This window comes from Chlorocebus sabaeus, chromosome 13 (assembly GCF_047675955.1).
Source record: "Chlorocebus sabaeus isolate Y175 chromosome 13, mChlSab1.0.hap1, whole genome shotgun sequence".
In the NCBI taxonomy this organism is placed as follows: domain Eukaryota; kingdom Metazoa; phylum Chordata; class Mammalia; order Primates; family Cercopithecidae; genus Chlorocebus; species Chlorocebus sabaeus.
Genome location: NC_132916.1, coordinates 33667361 through 33693702, shown reverse-complemented (window position 1 = coordinate 33693702; position 26342 = coordinate 33667361). Strand labels below are relative to the sequence as shown.

General features: G+C 50.7%; 3 protein-coding genes across 9 annotated transcripts in view; 2 read left to right on the top strand and 1 right to left on the bottom strand.

Annotated features, from left to right (window-relative positions):
• Nucleotides 1–8707, top strand: part of ZBTB24 (zinc finger and BTB domain containing 24) — a 25025-nt gene extending 16318 nt beyond the window's left edge. For both annotated transcript variants that reach the window (XM_008007371.3, XM_008007372.3), the window contains one exon: nt 519–8707. In XM_008007371.3, the coding sequence (XP_008005562.1) occupies nt 519–1242 (724 nt within the window). In that variant the 3' untranslated portion in view covers nt 1243–8707. The remainder of the gene's footprint in view (nt 1–518) is intronic.
• Nucleotides 1311–23482, top strand: MICAL1 (microtubule associated monooxygenase, calponin and LIM domain containing 1). 6 transcript variants are annotated; one of them, XM_073022400.1, is made up of 25 exons: nt 1311–1407; nt 12988–13298; nt 13392–13599; nt 13846–13950; nt 14900–15004; nt 15113–15268; nt 15806–15906; nt 16936–17193; nt 17410–17525; nt 17713–17839; nt 18003–18081; nt 18604–18763; nt 19099–19289; nt 19481–19569; nt 19722–19763; nt 19992–20075; nt 20204–20360; nt 20659–20750; nt 21053–21329; nt 21608–21696; nt 21945–22058; nt 22171–22264; nt 22466–22565; nt 22663–22736; nt 23064–23482. In XM_073022400.1, exons 2-25 carry the CDS (start codon nt 13041–13043, stop codon nt 23210–23212), a joined length of 3225 nt encoding a protein of 1074 aa, XP_072878501.1. In that variant the 5' UTR covers nt 1311–1407; nt 12988–13040; the 3' UTR covers nt 23213–23482. The 6 variants fall into 6 exon arrangements, with proteins under 6 accessions (XP_072878501.1, XP_072878502.1, XP_037856959.2 ...); XM_073022401.1 differs by lacking the exon at nt 1311–1407 and adding an exon at nt 11017–11544 and having other exon boundaries at nt 18003–18082; nt 18617–18763; XM_038001025.2 differs by lacking the exon at nt 1311–1407 and adding an exon at nt 11020–11544.
• Nucleotides 23481–26342, bottom strand: SMPD2 (sphingomyelin phosphodiesterase 2). Its single transcript, XM_008007369.3, has 10 exons — nt 26240–26342; nt 25959–26055; nt 25775–25851; nt 25338–25431; nt 25106–25195; nt 24780–24862; nt 24521–24653; nt 24322–24426; nt 23980–24133; nt 23481–23883 (listed from the first exon to the last, which is right to left on the bottom strand). Exons 1-10 carry the CDS (start codon nt 26287–26289, stop codon nt 23495–23497), a joined length of 1272 nt encoding a protein of 423 aa, XP_008005560.2. The 5' UTR covers nt 26290–26342; the 3' UTR covers nt 23481–23494.

Below are 26342 nucleotides of genomic sequence, written 5' to 3'. Positions count from 1 at the left end.
GCATTATATTTGATGTTTTCTGAATAAATGTTTTTGTTTACACAGTTATCCCGAGGTTGGACTTAGGAGTTCTTCTAACAGCATCACAAATAATTAGAGGAAGCTTAAATTTTTTTAAATTGACATCAATCATAGATACTTATTGGGCCATTAGAGTCTAAAAATTGACTGTGAAAACTAAGACAAAACAAAAGAGAACTATATATTTCATGTATAAATATTTACTCTCTTTTCTTATCTGAAATACATACCGTGGAATCATAAAATTTTATCATATCTAGCCGTGCCCCATCTGCCACCCTTTCTCAGGCACCACCCCCACCCTATTTTCAGATTAGAAACTGCCCATGGAAGTGAGACTTGCTCCAAGTCCTTGAGTTAGTAGCTGAACTGAACCCATGACTTGTGACTTGCAGTCTAGTTAATTTTCCACTACTCTTGATTGCTTCCCCCTAAATAATCAGGAAGTAGTAAGTAGGTATTTCCATTTTGAAAATAAAATGTTTATTTTCTCATAGAGGAGAAAAGCCATACTCGTGTGGCATTTGTGGCAAATCCTTCTCTGACTCCAGTGCCAAAAGGAGACACTGCATTCTGCACACTGGCAAGAAGCCTTTCTCGTGCCCTGAGTGTAACTTACAGTTTGCTCGCGTAGACAACTTGAAGGCTCACTTGAAAATTCATAGCAAGGAGAAGCATGTGCCAGATGCCAGCAGCATTTCTGGCAGTAGTAACACAGAAGAGGTCAGGAATATTCTTCAGCTACAGCCATATCAACTCTCTACCTCGGGAGAGCAGGAAATTCAGCTTCTTGTAACTGATTCTGTACATAACATCAATTTCATGCCCGGTCCTAGCCAGGGAATCAGCATCGTGACTGCAGAGAGTTCCCAGAACATGACTGCAGACCAGGCTGCTAATCTTACCCTGCTCACGCAGCAACCAGAGCAACTGCAGAATTTAATTCTTTCGGCTCAACAGGAGCAAACAGAACACATTCAGAGCCTCAATATGATTGAAAGTCAGATGGGGCCCTCACAGACAGAGCCAGTGCACGTGATCACTCTGTCCAAGGAAACACTGGAACATCTTCACGCCCATCAAGGGCAAACAGAGGAGCTCCATTTAGCTACAAATACTTCAGATCCAGCTCAGCACCTGCAGTTGACACAGGAGTCTGATCCGCCACCACCCACTCACCACGTGGCCCAGCCAACGCCGCTTGGCCAGGATCAGAGCTGACCTGTAAACATGTTTGACTGCTTGATCGGGCTCTTCTCATAAGCCAGCTCTGACTGGATTTTGAACGCTTGAAGTCAGGCTCTCCATACCATCGACTTGCAGATCCTTCTGTGAGAGCTGTGATGGCTAACTGATGTTTATAATGCTGTCCATCCAGGTAGCAAGGTGTGTGTATGTCTTGTCTAAGGTACTGATTTGGATTGAGCATTTTCAGTATTGTTGAATGGTTTTCATTTTCATCTGTAACGTCTCCTAAAGACTCGGGTAATTTTTCTTTGGGGGTATTGATTTCAGTTTTTCTGTAAGGTTTAAATGTTCACAGCCATAGGTTATGGTCTTGCCAACCTCCCCAGTTACGTTCTTTTATTTTCTAGGACAAAGGGAGTCATATTTTGGTTGAACTGGGCAGAATGGTTTGTTCTATTTTCTTATTTTTCTCAGGCAACGCAGTTGTTACCACAAGACAAGTCAGGGCTAAATATGACAGATCACAATGTGTGGGGAATTTGCCGTTTTAAAAACTTCCAGTCCTCTAAGACAAAGTAACCCTCAACGTTTCATCTTTGTGCAGTACAGTGGGCTTATGGTGTTACACTTCAGGAAGATTCAAACTCATAAACTCAGTGTTTTAACTCAAAATTCATGTAACAAGCTAGCCAAAAGTATAGAATTTTTTTTTTTTTTTTTTTTTTTTGAGACGGAGTCTCGCTTTGTCGCCCAGGCTGGAGTGCAGTGGCCAGATCTCAGCTCACTGCAAGCTCCGCCTCCCGGGTTTATGCCATTCTTCTGCCTCAGCCTCCCGAGTAGCTGGGACTACAGGAACCTGCCACCTCGCCCGGCTAGTTTTTTCTATTTTTTAGTAGAGACGGGGTTTCACCATGTTAGCCGGGATGGTCTCCATCTCCTGACCTTGTGATCCGCCCGTCTTGGCCTCCCAAAGTGCTGGGATTACAGGCTTGAGCCACCGCGCCCAGCCTAGGATTTTTTTTTTAATTCTGAATGTATCTTTTCTGAGAAACATAAATTTACATATTTTTTAACAGCAAGCTATCAAAAGTTTAATTAAGTTTAAAATACAAAATTGGATCAAGACATTCACCCTAAATTCTGAATTTTTGTCAAAATGAGACTTGACTTTCATGAAGGTAAAGCTTTCTTCACTATCTTGGAACATAAAATTTTATTCAGTGTAATTTAAGTCTTATATGTACTCTACTGAATTCTAACTGATCTCCTGAAAATGTTGATCTGTCTTGTGTCTAATAACTTTCTGGAGATGGAAGCTCATTATAATTTTTTATTGCAGATGCCACAAAGTGTGAGTATCTTTTCCTAATCTTTTCTTTTTTAGAGACAGGGTCTCACTCTATCACCCAGGGCAGAGTGTAGTGGCACAATCATTGCTCACTGGAACCTCAAATTCCTGGGCTCAAGCAGCCCTCCCACCTCAGCCTCCTAGTAGCTAGGACTACAAGGATGTACCACCACACCCAGCTAATCTTCTGATCTTAAAAGTAACTTTGAGCCTCAGAGACTTTGTAGCCAGCGTGTGTCTGTAATTGTATGATTTTTAAATCATCATGATAAGATTAAATTATGTTTGGGTTAAGTTTTCAAGCTAAGCATATTGAATTCTTTTACCACTTTCTTGTAAGCTGGTAGGGAATTTTTGAGAAAAGAAGGTGGGCACTAGTATGTCTAAATTAGTAATGCTGATGGAGAGTAGGGGGTAATCTACTCTAAAATTAATACAGCCTTTTCATCAATTGTTTTGTTTTAGACATCCTTGATATCTACCTAAATCAAAAAAGTTATTTGGAGATTAGAGTAATAGAGAATTGTTCAGGTTTGAGAGAAGATAAAAATATTTTGGTTGCATATTTACTAATCTATATTATATGTAATTCACAAAATTTCCAAAATGATGTATATCTTATATGTATCAACCATTAACGAATCTTAAATCAGGCCTGACTAAAGCAAAGATAACAATTTTTTACAAACACTGTTAAGCCCTAAGTATTATTTCAGGTTCTCGTTTAAACTGTTTAATTTTATTCTTAAAACACAAAGTTTTTGCCAGCTTTTCAGAGCCTACCAATCCACATTTTCTCCAGGGAATTAAATATTTAAGTAAGTGAATTTGTACTCACGCTGGATAGCTAAGTGATTATTCAGAACATATGGTTACATAGCTCTTTGTAAGTCAAGTTTCACTGGTTCTATAACAGACTACCTCTACACTAAGAGAACTATAACGTGAACGACGTAGGTCACTTTAAATATTCTAGTAGCCACATTTAGAAACATAAAAAGCAGGTGAAAATTTTAATAAAAGTTTATGTAATCCAACGTTTGCCAAATATGTAAAAATGTGTTAGACATTTTACATTCTCTTTTTCATACTAAGCTTTCACAATCCGGTGTGTATTTTACACTTTCTGCACATCTCAATTTGGCTGCTAATGTTCATTGAACATACTTGATCTGTATTTAGATCTCATACAACTTACAGATGAAAACAGATTCTCATATCAAGTAGCTATAGACAAAAGTTTTTTTTCAAGAATTGAAATCATTATCAGTTTAAAAATTTATATTAAAATTATTTAAAATTAAAATCCAGTTCCTTGTTGCATGGGACACAGTGCAAATGCTTGATAAGCACGTGTGGCTAGTGGCTGCTATATTGGACAGCATGGGCCACCTGTTTCTAGCTTGAGCCTCAGTCCTAGCTATTCCTGAATTATTTGACCAGCTGTCAAAGAGAAACAAGGAAATGATAGCTTTATCAATCTAGCCTCCTTCATTGTCCCAAATATACGTTCTACCCCTTTGAATAAAAAAGTTTAATGACACTGGGCGTGGTGGCTCATGCCTGTAATCCTAGCACTTTGGGAGGCCAAGGTGGGCGGATCACAAGGTCAGGATCGAGGCCAGCCTGACCAACATGGTGAAACCCCATCTCTACTAAAAATACAAAAATTAGCCGGGCGTGGTGGTGTACGCCTATAATCCCAGCTACTCGGGAGGCTGAGACAGGAGAATCACTTGAACCCAGGAGGCGGAGGCTGCAGTCATCTGAGATCGCGCCATTGCACTCAAGCCTGGTGACAGAGTGAGACTCCATCTCAAAAAAAAAAAAAAAGTTCAATGACTTGAGTACCCAAAAGAAATGTCATGAACATGAAAGTGCTTCTCATGTGTCCTTGAGAAATGATGTTGCTAGTGCAGTGTTTCATGATTCATTTTCTACTAAATGTGTACAATTTTTTAAGTTGTTTTAACAGAAATACAGAGTGTGTTTCTTAGGAAATACAATGTTATGCTTTGGGGCTCCTGAAACACCTCGTTTTGAAGGTGAATCTTTGGTTTTCTCCCAGTAGAGGGTCAACCTTGGGATGACTGGAGCTCTTACCATCAAAATCAGTTATTGTGTTTGCCCAGTGCTTCTTGAAACTCACCTCTACTCTGTATTTTCTACAGTTGGTTCTTGTGTTATAAATGTTATGAGCAACAGATTAAATGATGCTGAGGAATGAAAAAAGATTCTCGTTATAAATGCTTACTTAGGATTCTCATTATAGTTGCTTATCTAGGTTTTCATAAATGGGAGCGTAACAATATCTTCCAAATATGGAGTCCTTACTGTTGGCCAAGCCCAGTCTGTTAAATCTGTAGCATATCTTACTGGGTCTCAAACATCTTCCATGTCATGGCACACAGATTTACAACCGGAGGATGCCAGTCCCCTCTGGTCATGACTGGTATATTAGTTTGCCAGGACTACCATAACAAATACCACAGACTAGATGACTGAAAAAATGGAAAGGTCCAAGATCAACGTGTCAGTGGGGTTGTTTTCTTCTGAGGCCTCCCTTCTAGTCATCTTCCCCTGCCTGTATCTTCACGTGTCCTTCCCTCTGTCCTACTCTCTTTTAAGAACACCAGTTATATGGGATCAGCCTACACTAATGTTCTCATTTATTCATCTTTTCAAACACAATCCCATTCTAAGATGCTGGGTATTAGGACATCAACATGTGAATTTGTCATAGGGGGACACAATTTACCTCCTAACAACTGGCGTCTGAGTGAGGAGGGGAGCAGTATCTGGGACACACCTTAGCCACTGGAAGCATGTCTCATCTTAATCTTCATGACATTCTGATGAGATGAGTAATTATTATGCCTATTGGACAGATGAGAACATGGAGCCCAAAGAGGAAGTCTGTTGCCAAATGTCATACAGTAAGTGGTAGAACCAGAACTAGGGCACAGGCTTTTAAAACTTTAAACTGGATTTCTTATTCCCAAAGTTAATAGTACCAAAAGAAAAGGATAATTTTCTTACTAAATAAGTAATTTATTTATTATTAAATAAGTAATTTATTTCCTACTTACTAAGTTAGTATTAAAAATTACTTATTTAATAAGAACTTAGTAAGTAATGTGACCTGCTTAATGTAATAGAACTTTCTGACTAAAATTGAGGGTCTATGTCTGAAATTATAGCATACTTTTTTTAAGTGGAGACGGGGTCTCACTATATTGCCCAGGCTGGCCTCAAACTCCTGGCCTCAAGCAGTCCTCCCACCTCGGCCTCCCAAAGTGCTGGGATTATAAGCGTGTGCCACCCGCATACAATTATAACCTTTTTACGTAAAACAATAATAGTGAAAGTTATGGCCTACAGAAATTCAGTAACTACCATATAATCAGTGTTTCATTACTATTGATTTAAGGCTTAATTAATAAGAAAATGTGGCACATATGCACCATGGAATACTATGCAGCCGTAAAAAAGGATGAGTTCATGTCCTTTGCAGGGACATGGATGAAGCTGGAAATCATCATTCTCAGCAAACTAACACAGGCACAGAAAACCAAACACTGCATGTTCTCACTCATAGATGGGAATTGAACAATGAGAACACTTGAACACAGGGCAGGGAACATCACACACCAGGGCCTGTCGTAGGGTCGGGAGCTGGGGGAGGGATAGCATTACGAGAAATACCTAATGTAAATGACAAGTTGATGGGTGCAGCAAACTAACATGACACATGTATACATATGTAACAAGTCTGCACGTTGCGCACATGTACCCTAGAACTTAAAGTATAATTTAAGAAAAAAAAAAAAAAAAGCTTAAGCAAAATTTTCCAGTTGGATAAAAGTTACTAGTAAGGTGAAAATGTCTTAGTTAACAGGAGCCTCTGTAAGTGAGCCCTTTTTTCAAATTTTTGACTGAGGATATTTTAAGTTTAGGGTAGATTTGTTTTATTTTCGTTATCCTTATAAGCATTAAGGTAAAATTTCATCTTCAGTTTCTAAACTTAAGCCTAAATTCTTAAGAATTGAAAAAAAACTCTTTGTCTTGCTTTTATAAATAGCAGATAAAGAGGAATGACCTGTAAAAAATCTGCTTACCTCCTTTTGTAAATAGCAGCTTTCAAGGAGTGACCTCTAAAAGAAGCTGGAATGTCATGATAGTTTATCGTGCTCTCAAATTCTTTACACATAAGCAGCAAAAGACTAGTTGACTGGAGTGTGTATGTGTATTTATATATGTATTCCATTCTAACTTGAAACATAGTACATCAACAGCTTTTAAACCAAAGCTCATTTGATTACTTTTTTTTTTTTTTTTTTATATAGGGTCTTGCTCTGTCACAGGCTGAAGTGCAGTGGCATGATCATGGCTCACTACAGCCTCTTAGCCTCCTGAGTACCTGGGACCACAGGCATGCACCACCATGCTCAGCTAATTTTTAAATTTATTTTAGAGATGAGGTCTCACTACATTGCCCAGGCTGGTCTCAAACTCCTGAGCTCAAGTGATCCGCCCACCTCAGCCTCTCAGTGCTGGGATTACAGACACAAACCACTTTACCACATTCTCAGTAATACAAAATGTAGGAATTTAAACACATTTTGGTAACGGCAAGGGATCTTAGCTTTTTTACGTGAGTCTGAAAAGTGGTACTATATTCAGTGTGAAGTGTGAAAAACGGAAAAAATTTGAGCAGGGGTCAGGGTAGAAAACTTTTCTTCTGAATTCCTAATATCCATAATATGTCACTTTAAATATAATTCAAAGATGATTTTCCAAAAGAACAGTTTGGGTCTTAGTTTTAGTTCATTCATATTATTTTTATCCTTGTTAAATGAAAAGTCAAACTGAAGCTTCCTTAGACTAAATCAAAGTTCAAAGTTACATTTTAAAAATCCACCTCTCAAGATAATTTTTGTTTGATTAAGTGACTTCTGGATAAATGTTTCTTATAATCTTAGTGTTTGAAGGGCAAAGGCAGTCTTATTACAAAAATATGGGCAAGCATTTAACTGATCCTGAACCTATTTGTATGTTTAATCTTTGTAGCCTCTCAAGGTAGAGTCCTTGTGTTATCTCAGAGTATGAAATCATAATTGTGCTTTGACTTCTGGGGAAAGTATTGAGTAAAAAGCAGCATACAGAGGAATAAAGTTGGAAGGAAGAACAGAAAAGAATGGGGGCCCCAAATTTGTGATTTACCCATTCCAAGCCAAGAGGGAAAGCTGGGTGTAATTCTTGAAGGAGCCCACCTCACCCCCACACCCAATTCATGGCCATGTTATGTCAATTTCACCTTGAAATACCTTTTGAATCCATCCACTTCTCTCATCCTCACTGTACAACATGTCACTTGCCTGGATTCCCGACAAAGACCTGATTGATCCTTTCTACCACCTCCTGCTGGGCTTTCTCCACTGGAAGTGGTGATCTGTTTGGGCTCACCATTGTACCCTTAGCTTAGGATCAAACAGAGTGCCTTGCTAAATGAATGGATTTGCATTAGTTATTAAGATGAATATGACCGTGTCTCTGCTCTGCTTAAAATCCTTCTACAGTTTCCCTTGGCCTTTAGAATAAAATCTCCAATCCAACTTCCTCTTGGGACTCTCTTCCCCATTCTCATTTCCAGTCATGTGGGTTCCTTGCTGTTCCCCAAACATAGTCAGTTCTTTCCTGCCTGAGGGCTTTGTGGCAGGTGGTTTCTCAGCCTTGAAAGTTGTCTGCCCTTACTGTGATTCATGACTACTCATCTGTCCTCTAACCTCAATCAAACCACCTTGTCACATCCTCTCATGGCACTCTACACCTTTGGCACAGATGTCACTGTTTTTACATCAGGGTCTCTGTCTCTCTGGCTATGCTGCAGCCACAGCTTCCTGGCCCAGGACCATGGGTTTGTTGCTTGAAGATACTGGCCCACAGGTACAAAGCCATATTATAGGGTGACTTAAACATGTCACCTGCAGTACTAGGGACCCAGTTTCTGGCCCCAGGCCCAGGAGATGAGAAGTTGGGAGGTGACAGAACATGGTATGGGGAAGAGAAAAGGAGATCCAGTGTTTATGGCTCAGGTGTTTAACCTAGGCTACTGCTAGGTTTTACCATTTGCAAAAACATTAGAATAGGACTCTTATTTTTGTTTTTTGTTTTTGTTGTTGTTTGTTTGAGATGGCGTTTCGCCCTTGTTGCCCAGGCTAGAGTGCAACAGCGCTATCTCAGCTCACCGCAACCTCCGCCTCCCGGGTTCAAGTGATTCTCCTGCCTCAGCCTTCCTGAGTAGCTGGGATTACAGGCATGCGCCACTATGCCCGGCTAATTTTGTATTTTTCATAGAGAGGGGTTTCTCTGTGTTAGTCAGGCTGGTCTTGAACTCCTGACCTCAGGTGATCTGCCTGCCTCAGCCTCCCAAAGTGCTAGGATTACAGGCATGAGCCACCGTGCCCAGCCTTAGAATGGGACTCTTTTTAAGCTGACTTCATGTACCACCCACTTATTTGATCCAGTGTGAATTGGCCAATGTGATTGTGTCAGTATTTTTAGTTCTATGTACACATTATTTGAATCATGACTCAAGATTCTAATTAAGGAGAGAAACTCTTATAGTTAAACAATAAATAGCTTTAATAGAGTTTTTTTTTTTTTTTTTTTTTTTTGGAAGAAATTCTAAGTGGAACGTAGTTTGGGTCTTCTAGTCTGTTCATTTCTTAGGGCAACATTGAATGATAGGATTTTGGAGTAGAAATAGGCTGAGGCCGAGTAATTAAATTGCCTCTATTTAGAGAATGGGTAGACGGAAGTGTGGTTGGTGACATCCAAGGTCAGACTAGGCTAGCGTGAAGCAAAGCTGGAATCTAACCAGACCTTCTGGATTCCAGAACAATGTATTCCCTGCTGCTTTATGCCCCCATGTTAAGTATTTAATTAGCATGAGTTGAAACTCCAAGTCAGCAGTTTTTAGCACTGATGAACTCATTATTGTTCTCTGATCTTTTTTAAAGACAAATTTTATGATGTGTCATTCATAGAGCCACATGACCCTGTTTGGCAGAAGGCAGTGAGTCAAGCCAGACCCCACTGAGCCTTTGCAAAGGCAGTAAGTGGAGTGGCTAGTTGTGTGCCATCTGCTAGTGAAAGGGAAATGAGATTATTCTAGAAGCCCAGGACTGACTCTAGATCTCTTAAGGTCTCTGGATCTCAAGGACAGCAACCTTCTTATTTATTCTTCAGTTTTATTAGTGTTTCCAGTGTAACAGTGTCACTTCCTCTAAACAAGACATAGCTTCTCTTCCTATAATGCCAACCTTTCACATGTCATTTTGAATCAACCCTGGGTTGATGGAGCCCAGGGTAACCCAACTGTAGTGGACTTTAGAACGTTTTTACACTATGTATTTAAATATGGGTGTGTCTGATATTCGGCAAATTAATTTCAAGCCAAATGATGTGTCACACTCAAGAGCTAGGATGGGCCCAACTGAGAGGCTGCCCTGATTTTCTGAGCGTGACCTGGCTGAATTCCCTCGCCTCTCCTGGCAGAGGACATTTCCCCTTGCTTTCCTCCCACTGCCTGCTTCTCAGCTCGAGCTGGGAACAGTGAGTGTTCAGGTCTTACTGGGTCTCAGAGATTTTTCAGATGAAATGCAAAATGAGAATAAAGGGAGAGCCCTATTGCTTGGTCTCTGGATCTCAAGGACAGCAACCCTCTTATTTATTACTGGGTTTTATTAGTGTTTCCAGTGTAACAGTGTCACTTCCTCTAAACAGGAAACAGCTTATGCCAGTCTTTCATGTCATTTTGGGTCAACCCTGAGCTGGTGGAGCCCAGACAGACCTGGGCCCCCAAACAGCTCTGCCACTTGCTGTGTGCAGGTCACAGAATCTCTGTGACTCAGTTTACTTTCTGGTAAAATGGGACTCTTGCAAGCACTGACGTTGAGGTAATACTCATAGGATGACGGTCAATAAATGAGACGATGTTTTTAAATATTAACTAGCTGAAAGACTGGAGGCATCCCTTCACTTGAGGCGCTGTTTCCTCATCGGGAAAAGGACGAAGCTGATCCCAAAGGCCTCTTCAGCCCGTTTCAGCAGACACTCCCGTGGGTCCTCACTCTAAGGCATTCTTGAACATTGAAAACTTGGTCTCCCTTTCACACACCTATTCCCCATCTCTTAGTGGTGGTCTAACCCGCCCGGCCATCCCCTTCCCTCTCACTTCTCATATCCATTTGGAAGCTGCAGATTGCTGAGTTTCCAGGTCTTTAATCTGCGCTCTTTGCCCTTGGCCCGGGGTGAGGGGCCGACCTGTCTCAAGGGAGGCGCACTCCGCGCTAGGATCCATCCTGGGGCGCCCGGGCCGTGGATCTCCAGGTGGGAGACGGGAGAGCGCAGACGTTCCGGCGCCACCCTCGGACCCGCCGGCTTTTCCAAACCTCTTGAGGAGCCCGAGCGCCCTCTCGGCCCGGCGCTGGGAGGCTGCCGGGATTGGGGGTGGTGCGGGTGGTCCTCGCTAGCCGCGGGGAAAGCTAGCCTTGCACACGCAGGCGCCGGGAAGGAGCCCAGACCGAGGGTGCGTGGTCCAGCACCAGGAGCCCTGACCCTGGAACTCCTCGGTCCCCATCGGGCCAGACCCAAACGGAGGCCCCAGAGCGGAACCGGGAGACCGCAGCGCCACGCCCTAGGGCGCCACCCTGCAGGCGTGGGCGGGCCCGGGACTGTCCCCGCTGGAGGCGGTGGGGGGATCCAGAAGTAATAAGATGCTAATGAAGCGCGAATAAAGCCCCGGCGGCGCCCTGCGCCCCTCGCGGAAGCCACACTCCGCGGCACTCCAGGCGCACGCCGGGGGCCGCCCCGCATCCCAGCATCCCCGCCCGATCTCGGCGTTTCCGACCCCGCCCTCCCACCCGCTCAGACCGGGTTACCAGCCCGGCAGGAAGCGGCCCGTCCCGGCCCCGGAGCCGCCGGTAAGTCGTCCCGCGGCTGCGTGGAGTGAGGTGGGGTGCGCTTCCGGGGAAATGTGGCCGCGGGCGCTCGGGAACCACGCCTGGCAGGTCTGGCAGGTCTTCCCTCAGCCCAGCCTTGCTCACCCCGCGTCCGGACTTTGTCGTCGAGAGTGTCGGGGACCCCCACTGCTGTCGCCCGCGGACCAGCTCCCTCTCCATCCTTTCAGACCGCTCCACCTCTCTCACAGCCTTTGTCCTGGCGTTTCCAGGCTGGGTCTTCCCTTTCGCCGAGGTCTTCCTCCTTCCACTCTCCACCCCCAAGAAGGATCTTTGCCCTTCCGTCTTAAGATTCCGTCTGCCTTCGTCCGGGCGGCCCGCAGCGGGAGGCTTTCATCTCTGGTCGCGGCGCGGCGGGCTGGGAACGGAGGGGCAGCTGGAGGGTGGAGGGGCCAGAGCCCCAGAGACGTGCCCCCGCTGCTGCCACTCACCCTCCCTAATGCGCCATGAACACCCGCCTCCTCCATACCCTCTGATCCCTTCCGGGCCCCGCGTGAGAAACCCCCTCGGGCACTCTTCAGGTGGCGTGGGAGGGGGCGACAAAGCGAGGCCTTGTCTCCGAAGATTCTTGGGAGAGCGCGCCCGGGCGCACAGGGGGCGGGGCGGGGTCGATCGGGGAGGGGGGAACCTAGGAGGGGCGAACCCAGCTGCAGTCGACCCCCAGCCCTACCCACGGCCCCCTGGAGCAGGGCACATTCACAGAGGAAGTGTTTTGACCACAGTGCATCAGAAATAGACCCAGGCCTCTGTTCCCCAGTCAGTCGCAACATCCTCCTGCCGTTTGTTGAGGTAGTTTGGTGGTGGGAAGTGGAACCCACGGACAGAGGCTATTTCTCTGTCAGGAGGCAAGCACGAGTGCTGAGGAAAACTTTGCCCTTGCCATGAGGCACTTCTCACACCCAGCGTGGCACTGAGGCCATCGAGGGGCGCCCGGCACAGGACGTATGGAGGGAGATGGGGCAGGATATGTGCGCAGCAGCTGGGGTTGTGGGTATCAGATCTGTCCATGTGTTGCATACAAACGCAGCTCTGTCCTCTCCACATCTGAGAAATCCCCCCACGCCCTGATTCCAAGGCCTAAGGAAGGTAGGCTAAGAATTCCTACCCAACGGCTTGGAGATCCCTGGACAGGGAGGCTGAGCTGGAGGCTCCCCTGGTGTCCCATCTGCCCTCTGTGCCCAAGACTAATGTTTTTCACTTCCAAATTTGGCAAATTTCACTTGGGAGTGGACGGGATAGCAGCTGTCTCTGGAGCAGATGCTGGCAGGGGAGTGGGCTGGGAGGAGCAAAGCCAATCACTGGTGAATCCCGAGTTCCCTGGGGACACCAGCCTGCTCTCTTCGCCTCCCCTTCTTTTTTATTTCTTCTGTTCTCCAGCCTCTTCCCCTTCTTTTTCCACCTCTCCAGCCACTTGCCTCTGCCCAGCTGCTGCCCTCCCCGGGAGCCCCAGGGAGGCCTCCATGGCTTCACCCACCTCCACCAACCCAGCGCATGCCCATTTTGAGAGCTTCCTGCAGGCCCAGCTGTGCCAGGACGTGCTGAGCAGCTTCCAGGAGCTATGTGGGGCCCTGGGACTGGAGCCCGGTGGGGGGCTGCCCCAGTACCACAAGATCAAGGACCAGCTCAACTACTGGAGTGCCAAGTCACTGTGGACCAAGCTGGACAAGCGAGCAGGCCAGCCTGTCTACCAGCAGGGCCGGGCCTGCACCAGCACCAAGGTGGATACACAGTGCCTGGGATGGGGTGTGGAGAATGGGGGGAGTCAGAGGAGGGACAGGATGCCATGCCCTCACTGCCCTGTGTGTTCACAGTGCCTGGTGGTGGGTGCCGGACCTTGTGGGCTGCGGGTCGCTGTGGAGCTGGCACTGCTGGGTGCGCGAGTGGTGCTGGTGGAAAAGCGCACCAAGTTCTCTCGCCACAACGTGCTCCACCTCTGGCCCTTCACCATCCACGACCTGCGGGCACTTGGTGCTAAAAAGTTCTACGGGCGCTTCTGCACTGGCACCCTGGACCACATCAGTGAGCACCACGTGGGGGCCTGGAGGGGTGGGTAAGCCTGGGCCTATAGGCAGGCCAGTGGGGAAATGCTGGGCCAGCCAAGAGTCGAAGTGGACAAGATCCGTATCAGCCAGGTCCCCCATCTATAAGTGGTCTTTTGGGCTGAGTGATCGCTATGACCTTTTCCAGTCTGACCAGGCACACACTGGTACATGGGGAGCTTGTGCTGCCCTAGGGTCCCTGTTCCTAATGTCCTCTCCCTTCCAGGCATCCGGCAGCTCCAGCTGCTTCTGCTGAAGGTAGTATTGCTGCTGGGGGTGGAAATTCACTGGGGTGTCACTTTTACTGGCCTCCAGCCCCCTCCCAGAAAGGGTAAGTATTTCTCTGCTCCCTGGAACCTCCCCCTCCCCCATCAAGAACTTGGCCAGTATCTGAAAAAGGGTGGGCCAGGGTGGCCTTTTTTGTTTTTGTTTTGTTTTGAGACAGAGTCTTGCTCGCTCTGTCACCCAGGCTGGAGTGCAGTGGCACAATCTCGGCTCACTGCAACCTCCGCCACCCAGTTTCAAGCGATTATCCTGCCTCAGCCTCCCGAGGAGCTGGGGTTACAGGCATGTGCCACCATGCCCAGCTAATTTTTGTATTTTTTTAAGTAGAGATGGGGTTTTGCTATATCAGCCAGGCTGGTCTCGAACTCCTGACCTCAAGTGATCCACCCGCCTCGGTCTCCCAGAGTGCTGGGAATACAGGTGTGACCCACCACGCCAGCTAGGAGTCTCCTTTTCTTTTTTTTTTTTTTTTTTGAGACGGAGTCTCGCTCTGTCCCCCAGGCTGGAGTGCAGTGGCCGCATCTCAGCTCACTGCAAGCTCCGCCTCCTGGGTTCATGCCATTTTCCTGTCTCAGCCTCCCGAGTAGCTGGGACTACAGACGCCCGCCACCTCGCCCGGCTAGTTTTTTGTATTTTTTAGTAGAGACGGGGTTTTACCGGGTTAGCCAGGATGATCTCATCTCCTGACCTCGTGATCCACCCGTCTCGGCCTCCCAAAGTGCTGGGATTACAGGCTTGAGTCCTTTTCTAATAGTGTGGCCTTGGGCAAGCAACTCTGAGCCTCAGGTTGAGCATTTGCAAAACAAGAATAGCACTTCCTTCCTTACCTGCCTTCCATGGCTGCTGTGCAGGTATAATCTGATAGATAATATATCATTGCTTTCTAAACCAGAGAGCCCTTTATACATGTTTTGATGATTTCACTAGCTTGCCCTGAGAGTATAGGGGCTCTTACGACTTCTACACCTTTGTGCCTCTCATACCCCCTGCCCCAGGGAGTGGCTGGCGTGCCCAGCTCCAACCCAATCCCCCTGCCCAGCTGGCCAACTATGAATTTGACGTCCTTATCTCCGCTGCAGGAGGTAAATTTGTCCCTGAAGGTGAGTGATCACTTCCCTCAAAGAAGCCAGCATCTCTGGCACCTCCTGGGCCTCTCTAGATTGTTATAACACCCTCCTCCTGCCATTGTTCACCTACCGCCACTCTAGGCTTCAAAGTTCGAGAAATGCGAGGCAAACTGGCCATTGGCATCACAGCCAACTTTGTGAACGGACGCACCGTGGAGGAGACACAGGTGCCGGAGATCAGTGGTGTAGCCAGGATCTACAACCAGAGCTTCTTCCAGAGCCTTCTCAAAGCCACAGGTCAGGGACCCTCTTGCTGAATTTCCCCTCCCCTTGCCTGACCGTGGCCTGGCTCCTGCCTCTCCCTTCCAAACCTGTCCTCGCTGTAAGGAACTCCACACTTTTTTTTTTAGTCTCAGCCACAAAGGAGGAGGAAACTGTCCTGTCAGGGATTAAGCAGGCACAGCCCTAGTTGACCACCCAGCATGAAAAGTCCTGGAATCTCTCAAAGATGAACCTGTGTATGGGAGTTTGCTTAAGTGGTACTTCAAGAAGATGCCTATGTTTACTTTGGCTTTGCACTGCCATGTGACCAGGTGGCGCAGGTCTCCCAAATGCCACCCCATCCAAGCTTCCGTCTTTGCTCTAAGCCCTCAAGCTTCCTGGGCCTGGGGCAGATGGTTGTTTGTGTCATCAGGACTCACAGGGTTCTATGTGTGGAGCACTCACTGCAGCCTAAGCTGGGATCCCAGCTCAGGTCTGGCCATGTTGGGATGTTTGGGGAAGGTGATACATTATCAGGAGATATATCTCCTCTCCCCTGCCCTGTACCCCCAGGCATTGATCTGGAGAACATTGTGTACTACAAGGATGACACCCACTACTTTGTGATGACAGCCAAAAAGCAGTGCCTGCTGCGGCTGGGGGTGCTGCGCCAGGTGAGGCCCAGTTCTGGCCGGGAGAGGCTGGGTGGTGAGCCCCAGGAGGCAGAGGCTAGGCTTGGATGTAGTCGACACCTGGGTGTGGGGACCCCGTCCTCTCCTGCCTTTGTCCTGGCATTAACTTCACCTCTAAAAGTTCTCTCGGCCAGGCATGGTGGCTCACGCCTGTAATCCCAGCACTTTGGGAGGCCGAGGCAGGTGGATCACCTGAGGTCAGGAGTTCAAGACCAGCCTGGCCAACATGGTAAAACCCCGTCTCTACTAAAAGTACAAAAATTAGCTGGGTGTGGTGGTGGGCGCCTGTAATCCCAGCTACTCGGGAGGCTGAGGGAGGATAATCATTTGAACCTGGGAGGTGGAAGTTGCACTGAGCCAAGATTGTGCCACTGCACTCCAGCCTGGGCAACAAAATGAAACTCTGTCTTTTAAAAAAAAAAAAAACAAACTTATTTACCCTGGGATTTACAAGGCAACAGAAATCATATTCTGGGCTAAACACCTTATACCAGCCATAGTAGATATGTGTCAGCTCCCTGAGGACAGGCATTTTTGTCTCTTGGTTGCTTGCTGCTAATTGCCAGTACCTGGAACAGTGCCAAATACGTAGTAAGCACTCAGTATGTATTTGCTGAATGAATGAATTCAGCAATGGGCTAGATACTGTGCTTAGAGTTAAATTTGCATTGTCTCATCTAATTCTCATGAGTACCCTGATAAATTAGGCATGTTGTCTCTAAGTGATGGACAAACTAAAGCTCTTGAGTTTGTGGCAAGTGTATGACAGTAGTGATATAGGCAGAACAGCCTGGGACCCCAGCAGCAGGGTGAGTGCTGAGGAAAGGGCTTTGAGAATTCCAGGCTACTGGAATTCTAGTCCCAGCTCAGCCTTCAACTGCTGTGTAGTCTAGGGCAGCCCCTTCCTTCTCTGGGCCCCAGGATGTGCACCTTCTGCGCCCAAGGGGGCGGCACTGGCCCACTGACACTGCTCTCAGAGGTCTCTGAGGTTCTGCTCTGTTGACCATACAGGACTGGCCAGACACCAATCGGCTGCTGAGCAGTGCCAATGTGGTGCCCGAGGCTCTGCAGCGCTTTGCCCGGGCAGCTGCTGACTTTGCCACCCATGGCAAGCTCGGGAAACTAGAGTTTGCCCAGGATGCCCACAGGCAGCCTGATGTCTCTGCCTTTGACTTCACAAGCATGATGCGGGCAGAGAGTTCTGCTCGTGTGCAAGAGAAGCATGGCGCCCGCCTGCTGCTGGGACTGGTGGGGGACTGCCTGGTGGAGGTGAGGGGTTCAGGAGGCACAGGAGTTTCATGATTAGGGGAGGGAGGTTAGCCTAGTATGGAGGAGGGGATAAAAAGGTCTGCCTGTGGAGGGGAGGAGCTAAGGGCTGCCTGGTGTGGGGTCGGCCCCTTCTGCTGTGATCTTGGTGGGTGTCTGGGCTTGGGATGCACCTGTTGGATTCTCCCTGAGCTACTTCCTATTCCTCTGACACTGCAGCCCTTCTGGCCCCTGGGCACTGGAGTGGCGCGGGGCTTCCTAGCAGCCTTTGATGCAGCCTGGATGGTGAAGCGGTGGGCAGAGGGCACTGAGCCGCTAGAGGTGTTGGCTGAGCGGTGAGACCTGAGTTGAGGGGGGTGTGGGCAGGGCAGGGCAGGACATGTGACAAGGCCCAGGAAGAGGGGAAGGGGTGCTGGGTGAATAGATGGAGGAAATAGGCAGAAGGCCTGGCAGTTCCTGAGGGATGGGTGCTGACAGGTGCCCTCCCATTCATGCCCCTGCCCCTTACCCTCACCCCCTCAGTGAGAGCCTGTACCAGCTTCTGTCACAGACATCCCCAGAAAACATGCATCGCAATGTGGCCCAGTATGGGCTGGACCCAGCCACCCGCTACCCCAACCTGAACCTCCGGGCAGTGACCCCCAATCAGGTCAGACCCCCGGCACCCCCACCAGGCTTCCCTCCCCCCAGGTCAGGCCCTCCCTGCCCAGTCACTGCCCTTTGGGGTCAATCCTACCCCCGTCAGGCCCTTACCCCTGGACTGAGGGGCTGTGTGGCCAGCCTGCCTTGAGACCTGAGCGGGGCTGCCTTAGGTACGAGACCTGTACGACGTGCTAACCAAGGAGCCTGTGCAGAGGAACAACAAGACAGATGCAGGGATGCCAACCACCGGTGAGCAGACCTTTTTCCCGAGCGGTGACCAAAATATGTACTACCCAGCGAGGCCCAGGTGGCCCCCGCAAAGCAGCTGCAGCCTCAGGACAGGAGCAGCGTGCTGGAGCACTCGTTGTTGACTGGTGGGTTGGTTGGGGGCCTGCTGGAGCAACAGAGGGGCAGCACCGCACAGGCAGCAGCTGGCTGCCAGTCTGAGTGGAAGCGCTTCAGTGTTTTAACCACCACTACAGCCACAGTGGTGCTGGCAATCTCCCCTGCTCCCAGTTTAGTCTGCTGCCTTCTATGTGGCCAGTTGCGATTTCACTTTATTCACTCCTCTACTTTATTCCAAGGAGATTTTTTAAAAAGAGAGTTGGGATGAAGGAGGGCTGCTGACAGTGAGCTTTAGGCTGGTGCTCTAGTAGAGGTGGGTCCCTGGCTCCTCCTCCCCTACGGAACCCCCACACCCAGCAGCTGGGCTCCCTATATGCCTGGGATGGGCAGAGGGGGCCTTGGGCACAGCGCAGCCTTCTCTCCCAGGGTCGGCAGGCGGGTCGGCAGGCACCCAGGAGGACCTGCTACGCTGGTGCCAGGAGCAGACAGCTGGGTACCCGGGAGTCCACGTCTCCGATTTGTCTTCCTCCTGGACTGATGGGCTAGCTCTGTGTGCCCTGGTGCACCGGTTGCAGCCTGGCCTGCTGTGAGTCCCTGGCAGACCCACCTCTCTCTCATGATCTCAGTGTAGGAGTTAGCACATCCAGCTGAGTCCTAGAGACAGTGTGCTTCCTTGCATCTGCCGACAGTCTTGTGAGACTCTAATGCATTCAGATAGTGGAGAGCTTTGTGAATGGCACAGGCCCCCAAAGCCAGTAGTGTCACTGGGTTGGGCACTGGGTAGCAGAGACCGCACACCTACCTTCAAGCCTTCTTGTACCCCAGCCACTGCTTGCTGTCCCTCCCCTCCTGCTTCCCCTTCTCCCCTCAGGGGGGCTAGGTTCTTGTCTCTAGTTGGCTTTTCTCCCTGACACCCCACAGGGAACCCTCAGAGCTGCAGGGGCTGGGGGCTCTGGAAGCAACTGCCTGGGCACTAAAGGTGGCAGAGCATGAGCTGGGCATCACACCAGTGGTGTCTGCACAGGCCGTGGTGGCAGGGAGTGACCCACTGGGCCTCATTGCCTACCTCAGCCACTTCCACAGTGCCTTCAAGAGCATGGCCCACAGCCCAGGTGACTTGAAAGGAAGGTGGGCAGGATAGGTGGGATGGGGAGGTGTCTGTGTGTGTGACAGAAAGAGGGAGAAGGCACCCTCTGAGGGCCAGCTTGGGAAAGGTGTCCTTCTGGGTTGGGAAGTGACTGTCTGTTCTAGGGGTACAGTGTTGGCACCCCCATCCACACTGATGCCCTGGCTCTCCCTGCAGGCCCTGTCAGCCAGGCCTCCCCAGGGACCTCCAGTGCTGTATTATTCCTTGGTAAACTTCAGAGGACCCTGCAGCGATCCCGGGCCAAGGTGAAGAGTCTAGGCAGGGCTGGAGCTGAGCAGGGAGGGGTGGGCAGGGGGGTACCCAGTGGAGATCCTGGAGTGATGGTGAGGACATTCAGAAAGTGGCAAGGACTAGGGGCTCGAAATGTCACACTCAGAGCTGTTAGGACTTATTGCAGGAAAATGCAGAGGATGCTGGTGGCAAGAAGCTGCGCTTGGAGGTAAATGCAGGCAGGGGCGGGTGGGTCTCCTACCCTACATTTTATCCCCTTTCCTGATACTGTCTTCCCGATTTCTCATCACCCCCATCCCAGGTCCTAAAACCCCCCATCCAGCCTCCCTGCCTAGTCTCACTCCCCTTCCCTTCAGCCCCTTCTGTTCATCTGTACGCATCCCCTCCCAGCTGGCCCTGCCCTCTACCCTCCCTGCCTGAGCACTTACCTCCTCAGATGGACGCCGAGACCCCAAGTACTGAGGTGCCACCTGACCCAGAGCCTGGTGTACCCCTGACACCCCCATCCCAACACCAGGAGGTGAGAGCCAGGGCCTCGTGTGCAGGCAGAGGCCTGGGGAGGGCAAGGCGGGGACATTTCATGGGAGGGAAAGAACTTTGGAGCTGACCTTGGCTCTGCCTGACCCCGTGTCCTGGGGGTCCATGCAGGCTGGTGCCGGGGACCTGTGTGCACTTTGTGGGGAACACCTCTATGTCCTGGAACGCCTCTGTGTCGACGGCCATTTCTTCCACCGGAGCTGCTTCCGCTGCCACACCTGTGAAGCCACACTATGGCCAGGTGGCTACGAGCAGCACCCAGGAGATGGTGAGTGGGCCTGGGAGACCTCCAGAGAGACTCTTGGCCTGGTCCTGCCTAGGGGACAAACAGCTTGAGGTAGAGGGGCACAGGGTGGAATCAGGCTCAAGATGGCACTTCGTTCTCCTGAGCTCAGGGTCTTCTCTATCCCCTCCAAAGCTCCAGATATGTGGTTCTGAGGAACAGGAGGCTGGCAGAAATTCACCTGCAAATCTGTCTTGTTTTCCCCACCTTCCTTCATAAACTTGTTGCGTGTCTGGGCACTGGGCTGCCCACACCAGATGCCTCCTCTCTCTACCCTTTCCAGGACATTTCTACTGCCTCCAGCACCTGCCCCAGCCAGACCACAAAGAAGAAGGCAGTGATGGAGGCCCCGAGAGTCCGGTAAAGACTGTGAAGGCATGTGTGTGTACTGGGGCATGGGAAGAGGAAGAGGAAGAGGGTCTCATCAAACCAGCGCTCTGCTGGGGGTAACTGAATGTCTTCCTCTACTAGCATGTAAGCTCTGTGAAGGCAGGGATGCCTGTCTGCTTACACTTCTTGTTCTCTCAAGTATCTAAAACACAGCCGGACACTGTTCGTAAACAGTTTTAAGCAAATGAATGCCAAGGCTCACTTTTGCTCCAAAGGGGTAGCCTCACCCCGCAACGTCACCCCACCCTGGGCAGGTCACTGACCAGACCACATGGTGGCTTTTCCAGGAGCTCCCCACACCAAGTGAGAATAGCATGCCACCAGGCCTCTCAACTCCCACAGCCTCGCAGGAGGGGTCCGGTCCTGTTCCAGATCCCAGCCAGCCCACCCGTCGGCGGATCCACCTCTCCAGCCTAGAGCGCCAGCGGTTGTCCTCCCTTAACCTTACCCCTGACCCGGAAATGGAGCCTCCACCTAAGCCCCCCCGCAGCTGCTCCGCCTTGGCCCGCCACGCCCTGGAGAGCAGCTTTGTGGGTTGGGGCCTGCCAGTCCAGAGCCCTCAAGGTAACTGCCATCCTCGCAGATGTGCTGACCCAGGATGGGACAGGGTGGGAGCACTGTCTTCCTGCAGAGGAATTCTGGGGAATACAGAGGGAAGTTGTGGGGATCCCAGGCCGTGCCAGCCTCTCCTCTGCTCCATTCTTCTCAGTTCCTCCCATGCCCCAACACACACATTCAGTCTTCACCAGGCTCGCAGGGCCTCCATCACCACCATGCTCTCTGTTGCCTGACTGGGGCAGGTGCTGGAGGCAGTAGAAGGTCTCAGTTCTTCTTCTTCTCAGCTCTTGCGGCCATGGAGAAGGAGGAAGAAGAGAGTTCCTCCTCCAGTGAAGAGGAAGAAGATGTACCTTTGGACTCAGATGTGGAACAGGTGAGTGGCCCAGTGTGCAGCCACGAAACGCTCTCCAGCCCACTATAGGAGAAACCTGCACTGCACTCCGTCCTCTGCACCCTTCTCTTGGAATGTCTTCTCACTCAGCCTGTCGTATCTCTGGCCTCCACCTTTTCTATCAGAGCTTACCCCACTTCCAGCACGGGTTCTTTTCTGCCTTTCCAAACAACACTCCTATCCACCAGGGGGCCCAGGCCCTATCCCTGACTCGCCTGATCCTCCCATAGGCCCTGCAGACCTTTGCCAAGACCTCAGGCACCATGAATGACTACCCAACATGGCGTCGGACTCTGCTGCGCCGTGCGAAGGAGGAGGAGATGAAGAGGTTCCGCAAGGCCCAGGTGAAGCCCAGGGGTTCCCAAAATTCTGATGGGGTCAAAGTTCTGAGTTCCTCCAGTGCTCTGTTCTTGAGCAACCCAGAGACTCCTGGGTATCCTGTCTTGTACCCCTCAGACCATCCAACGGCGACTAAATGAGATCGAGGGTGCCCTGAGGGAGCTAGAGGCCGAGGGCATGAAGCTGGAGCTGGCCCTGAGGCGCCAGAGCAGTGAGTGACAAGCTAGGACACCCCTCTGCCTCCTAGCACTGTGTTCAGCTCCACGCTGCAGCCCATAGGAGTCCCAGTGGCTGTGCCACACAGCTAACACATACCTGTGACACCCTGCTCTCCTGTGGCCCCTAAACCTATGACTCCTTCGGTGCTGGCTGGAAACCTCCTGCCCACCCCACCCATCTTCCTTCTTCTCAGGTTCCCCAGAACAGCAAAAGAAACTATGGGTAGGACAGCTGCTACAGCTCGTTGACAAGAAAAACAGCCTGGTGGCTGAGGAGGCTGAGCTCATGATCACGTAAGGGGAAGGGGATGGTGACAGTGGTCCTCGGGCCAGGCTCCAGCCCCTTGGGCACCCTAGACAGCTCTGCTTCTACAATCCCTGCCCTCCACAGGGTGCAGGAGTTGAACCTGGAGGAGAAACAGTGGCAGCTGGACCAGGAGCTACGAGGCTACATGAACCGGGAAGGTAGGTGAAATGTGGGGAGAGGCAGACACATCCCAGGGTTGTGTCATGCAAGCCTCATGATCTCAGATACTGATCAAGCAGCATGGTCCCTTCTCACTTCAGTTCAATCAGAGCTGCACAGTTGGCTTTTATACAAGATCTCCTTAAAAAAAAAAATGGTGCTGCTCAGTAGTGCTAGAAAACCACTGGTGTTGGCAACCGTCCTAATTTGGCAGCTTAGGAAACAAAGCCTGGGTTATAGAAGTCACATAGGCTGGGATTAGGCTGTGGCTCTCCTGCTTCTCTGCCTAGTTCCCTGTTCTCTGAGCTTTGTCTCCCCCGTTTTAGAAACCCTAAAGACAGCTGCTGATCGGCAGGCTGAGGACCAGGTCCTGAGGAAGCTGGTGGATTTGGTCAACCAGAGAGATGCCCTCATCCGCTTGCAGGAGGAGCGCAGGCTCAGCGAGCTGGCCTTGGGGATAGGGGCCCAGGGCTAGAAGAGGGTGGACTGTCTGCTTTCATTCTCAGAAGGAAAACACCTCACCCCAGCACAGAGCCACCCCTGTTCATCTGGGCTGCCTGGCAGAGAGCCTTGCTGTTTACAATTAAAATGTTTCTGCCACAAACAGGGCTCACACTGCCTACAGGTGGGAGGTGGGGGCGTGTATGGGGACAGGAGATGTGTAGGAGCCTAAAGGTCTGTAGTGTGACAGTCACACTGACCCCTGGCTCCCATTGCCTCTATAAGTAAAAAGGCAGAGCCACTAAAGTGCCAAGCTTTATTGTTCTTTAGTTCTGTCCCCCTCCTGCTGCCCCAGGAGTAGGGCTGGCTGAGGCTCTGGGCCCAGGTCCTGGGCCTCCCTTGCCCTTCCTAGCACGTGCTGGAGCTCAGCGTGGGCCCTATATAAGCCATTGACCTCCTGCACGTGGAAGAGGTAGAACGCACCTGCCCACAGCACCAGCCCTACGCTGGGGGTCCAGAGCAGTATGGCAGCTTCCCTGGCCCCTCCTCCAGCCGCCAGGACACACAGCAGTGCCAGGAGAAGCAGCCCCAGGCCAATCACATAGCTAGCGAAGGCAGCCCACCAGCGAGCCTGAGCCATGCCCAGACCCAGCTCCGTCCAGGCCTCCTTTAGCACACTCATCAACGGCGACCTCTCTGCTGGTCCTACAACAGGGCAGGGCAGTGGGGCAGGAGAGAGTCAAGAGTGGAAGGGCTGCTTCAAGCGGGGCAAGGGCCAAGTTAAGGGTGGGGGTGACTCACTGTGGGTAGAGTTGGGGCTCTGCTGTGGGGGGCTGTGCCTCACAAACAGAGTAGCCATCAGGGCTTCATGATCAGAGAGGGGGGTGCCGCTGTAAGGGTCGTTGCCTGTAGTGGTTTCAAGACTCTTACAGGAGATGTAAAACCCAGAAACTGCCTAGGAAAAGTAAGGGCCAGAGAGAAGCTTATATATGAGGGCCTCTTCCCAGAGAACCAGCTCCTGGCTACCCCACTTTCCAACCATCAGTGGTCCAAGACTAGACTAGTTGAGCAAAGGATCTATACAGGTTGGTGGTAGACAAAGAGGTACAGTGGATGAAAGTATGTTGAGGGGAGGAGCCCAACCTTGTAAAGCAGGTAGTCAATGCGGACACCAAAGGGAAACGGCTTCAGCTCCTGCTGGTTGACGTAGCAGTTGTTGGGTACCATGGTGTTGCCTTCTTCAGAGCCCTAAGGGAATCACTGGCTCATACTAGGATGTAGGGGAGGAGGAGGGAGAGAAGCTGGGGATATAGGTGGGGAAGTAACAGGCAAGTCCTTTCACCTTGAAGTCCCGAGTTTCAAGGTAGGCATCACGAAGCCCTGTCCACTCCTTCAGCAGGCAGCAGCCCAGGTCTTCTGGGTGCATGTTGAGGTCTCCACACAACAGAACCACGTCTGCCTTCTTGGATGTGTGGCTGGGGGAACCAGGTTGGTGAGGCGGGAGTTCTTCCCTCACCAGCTCTTCCTCATGACTGGGGCCTTGTTCACCCCCAGCCCCTGGGTCCCATCCCACTTCCCCGTTCAAACCCAGGCTCACACACTGGATGAACTGGGCCAGTTCCCAAGCTTGGGCCACGCGATGTGCTAGGTAGATGTCCTTCCGTCGATTGTATTCGGCATGGAGCTGAGCAAGACAGATGAGATCACAGCAGATAAGACTGAGGGTCCCAGGGGTATGTCTGAATCAAGCCTGTGTCTGTCACTTGGCATGGTGTTGGGTATAGAATGGATAAGCCTTGCCCATTGCTTCCTTATAAGATCTTGCCCCCACACCTCACCCCCAGGCATTAGAGCTAGAGGAGTACCATCTCTCTGTCCCAGGACTGGGCTGCATGTCCCAGCCCTAGGCACTGCCAGCTTCACTCACATGGGTCACATAGGCGTTGAGCACCATGCCGCTTAGATGGAGCACCAGCAGCCCCACAGCCTTCCCACTGAACCAGTCACCATGATGGATCTGCAGGCAGGAGGAGACAGAAACTCAGGGCACCACCACCATCTTTCTGCCCATCCCCTGCAGCTCTCAGAGGGCTGCCTCCTGTACCTTGTATTACTGGAGGTGGGGAAGGGAGGTGGAAGAGGTCAGAGGTCTGGCTTACCATGTAGGGGTAGCCATTGAGGGTGTAGATGTGCTGGGTGAGCTCCTGGATTGGGTGTTTGGAGAAGACACAGAGGCCACTGCCAATGATTCCGCTGAAAGCCAAGCCCTGCTTAATAACCAGAAAAACAGGGAGAGACACCCAGCCCTCTTCCCCTCCCTTGTCTTCCAGCTTTGATCAGCTATTTTTTTCTTTTTCTACTGCTGGGACTAGCCCTAGAACAAAGGCAACAGCCTTTGGAGGAGTATACGGCAGCCAGAAAACAAAGCTGAAATGGGCTGAAGTCATAGGACCTTCTTGGTTCACCATTCCCCTTCTCACATCCAGAGGGAGAGAAGGCTGGAGGAGACTGGAGGGTGCAGGCTGGATAGGGAAGGGCTGGCAGGGCCAAGAGCCTCCTGGGATGAAAACAGGCTTCAGGCCCGTGGGCTTCTCACCTCCGGAAGTGGTGTGCAGCTGGGTAGGTAGGTGACAGCTTCTGTCTCAGGTACTGGAAGTCCTGCTCACTCCACACCTAAGGGAGGCGGTAAGGATGTCTGCCTGGCCTTTCCCCAGGGGGAAGGTCTGCCCCCAGGTGCCCTCCTTCCAGCCTGGGTTCCACATGGTGCTGCACAATCTCACCTCCTCCAGCAAAGCCAGGTCGAAGCTCTCCTGGTTCAGAAAGTCGCCCAGGCGCCTCATGCGGTCGGCCCGATGCTTGCTTAAGTAGGGAATGCCCCTAAGGAAGGGAAGAGCGGGACAGGTGAGGTGACCGCTGGGACCACCGGCGCTGGGGCCAGATGTGGACTTTGGAGGTTCGGGTTCCCCTACACCCTGAGATCGTGGCGCGGGATGGGGTGAGGAAGGCTGCATGGGTGCGAACGGAAGGCGGCCCCCAGACCGCACTCCGTGGACGCGCTCACCAGCAGTTGAGGTTGAAAATCCGCAGTCGCAGGGAGAAGTTGGGCTTCATGGCTGGGGCACTCCAGAGGCGCAAGGCGGCCCTAGCTCCCCAGCGACGGCCGC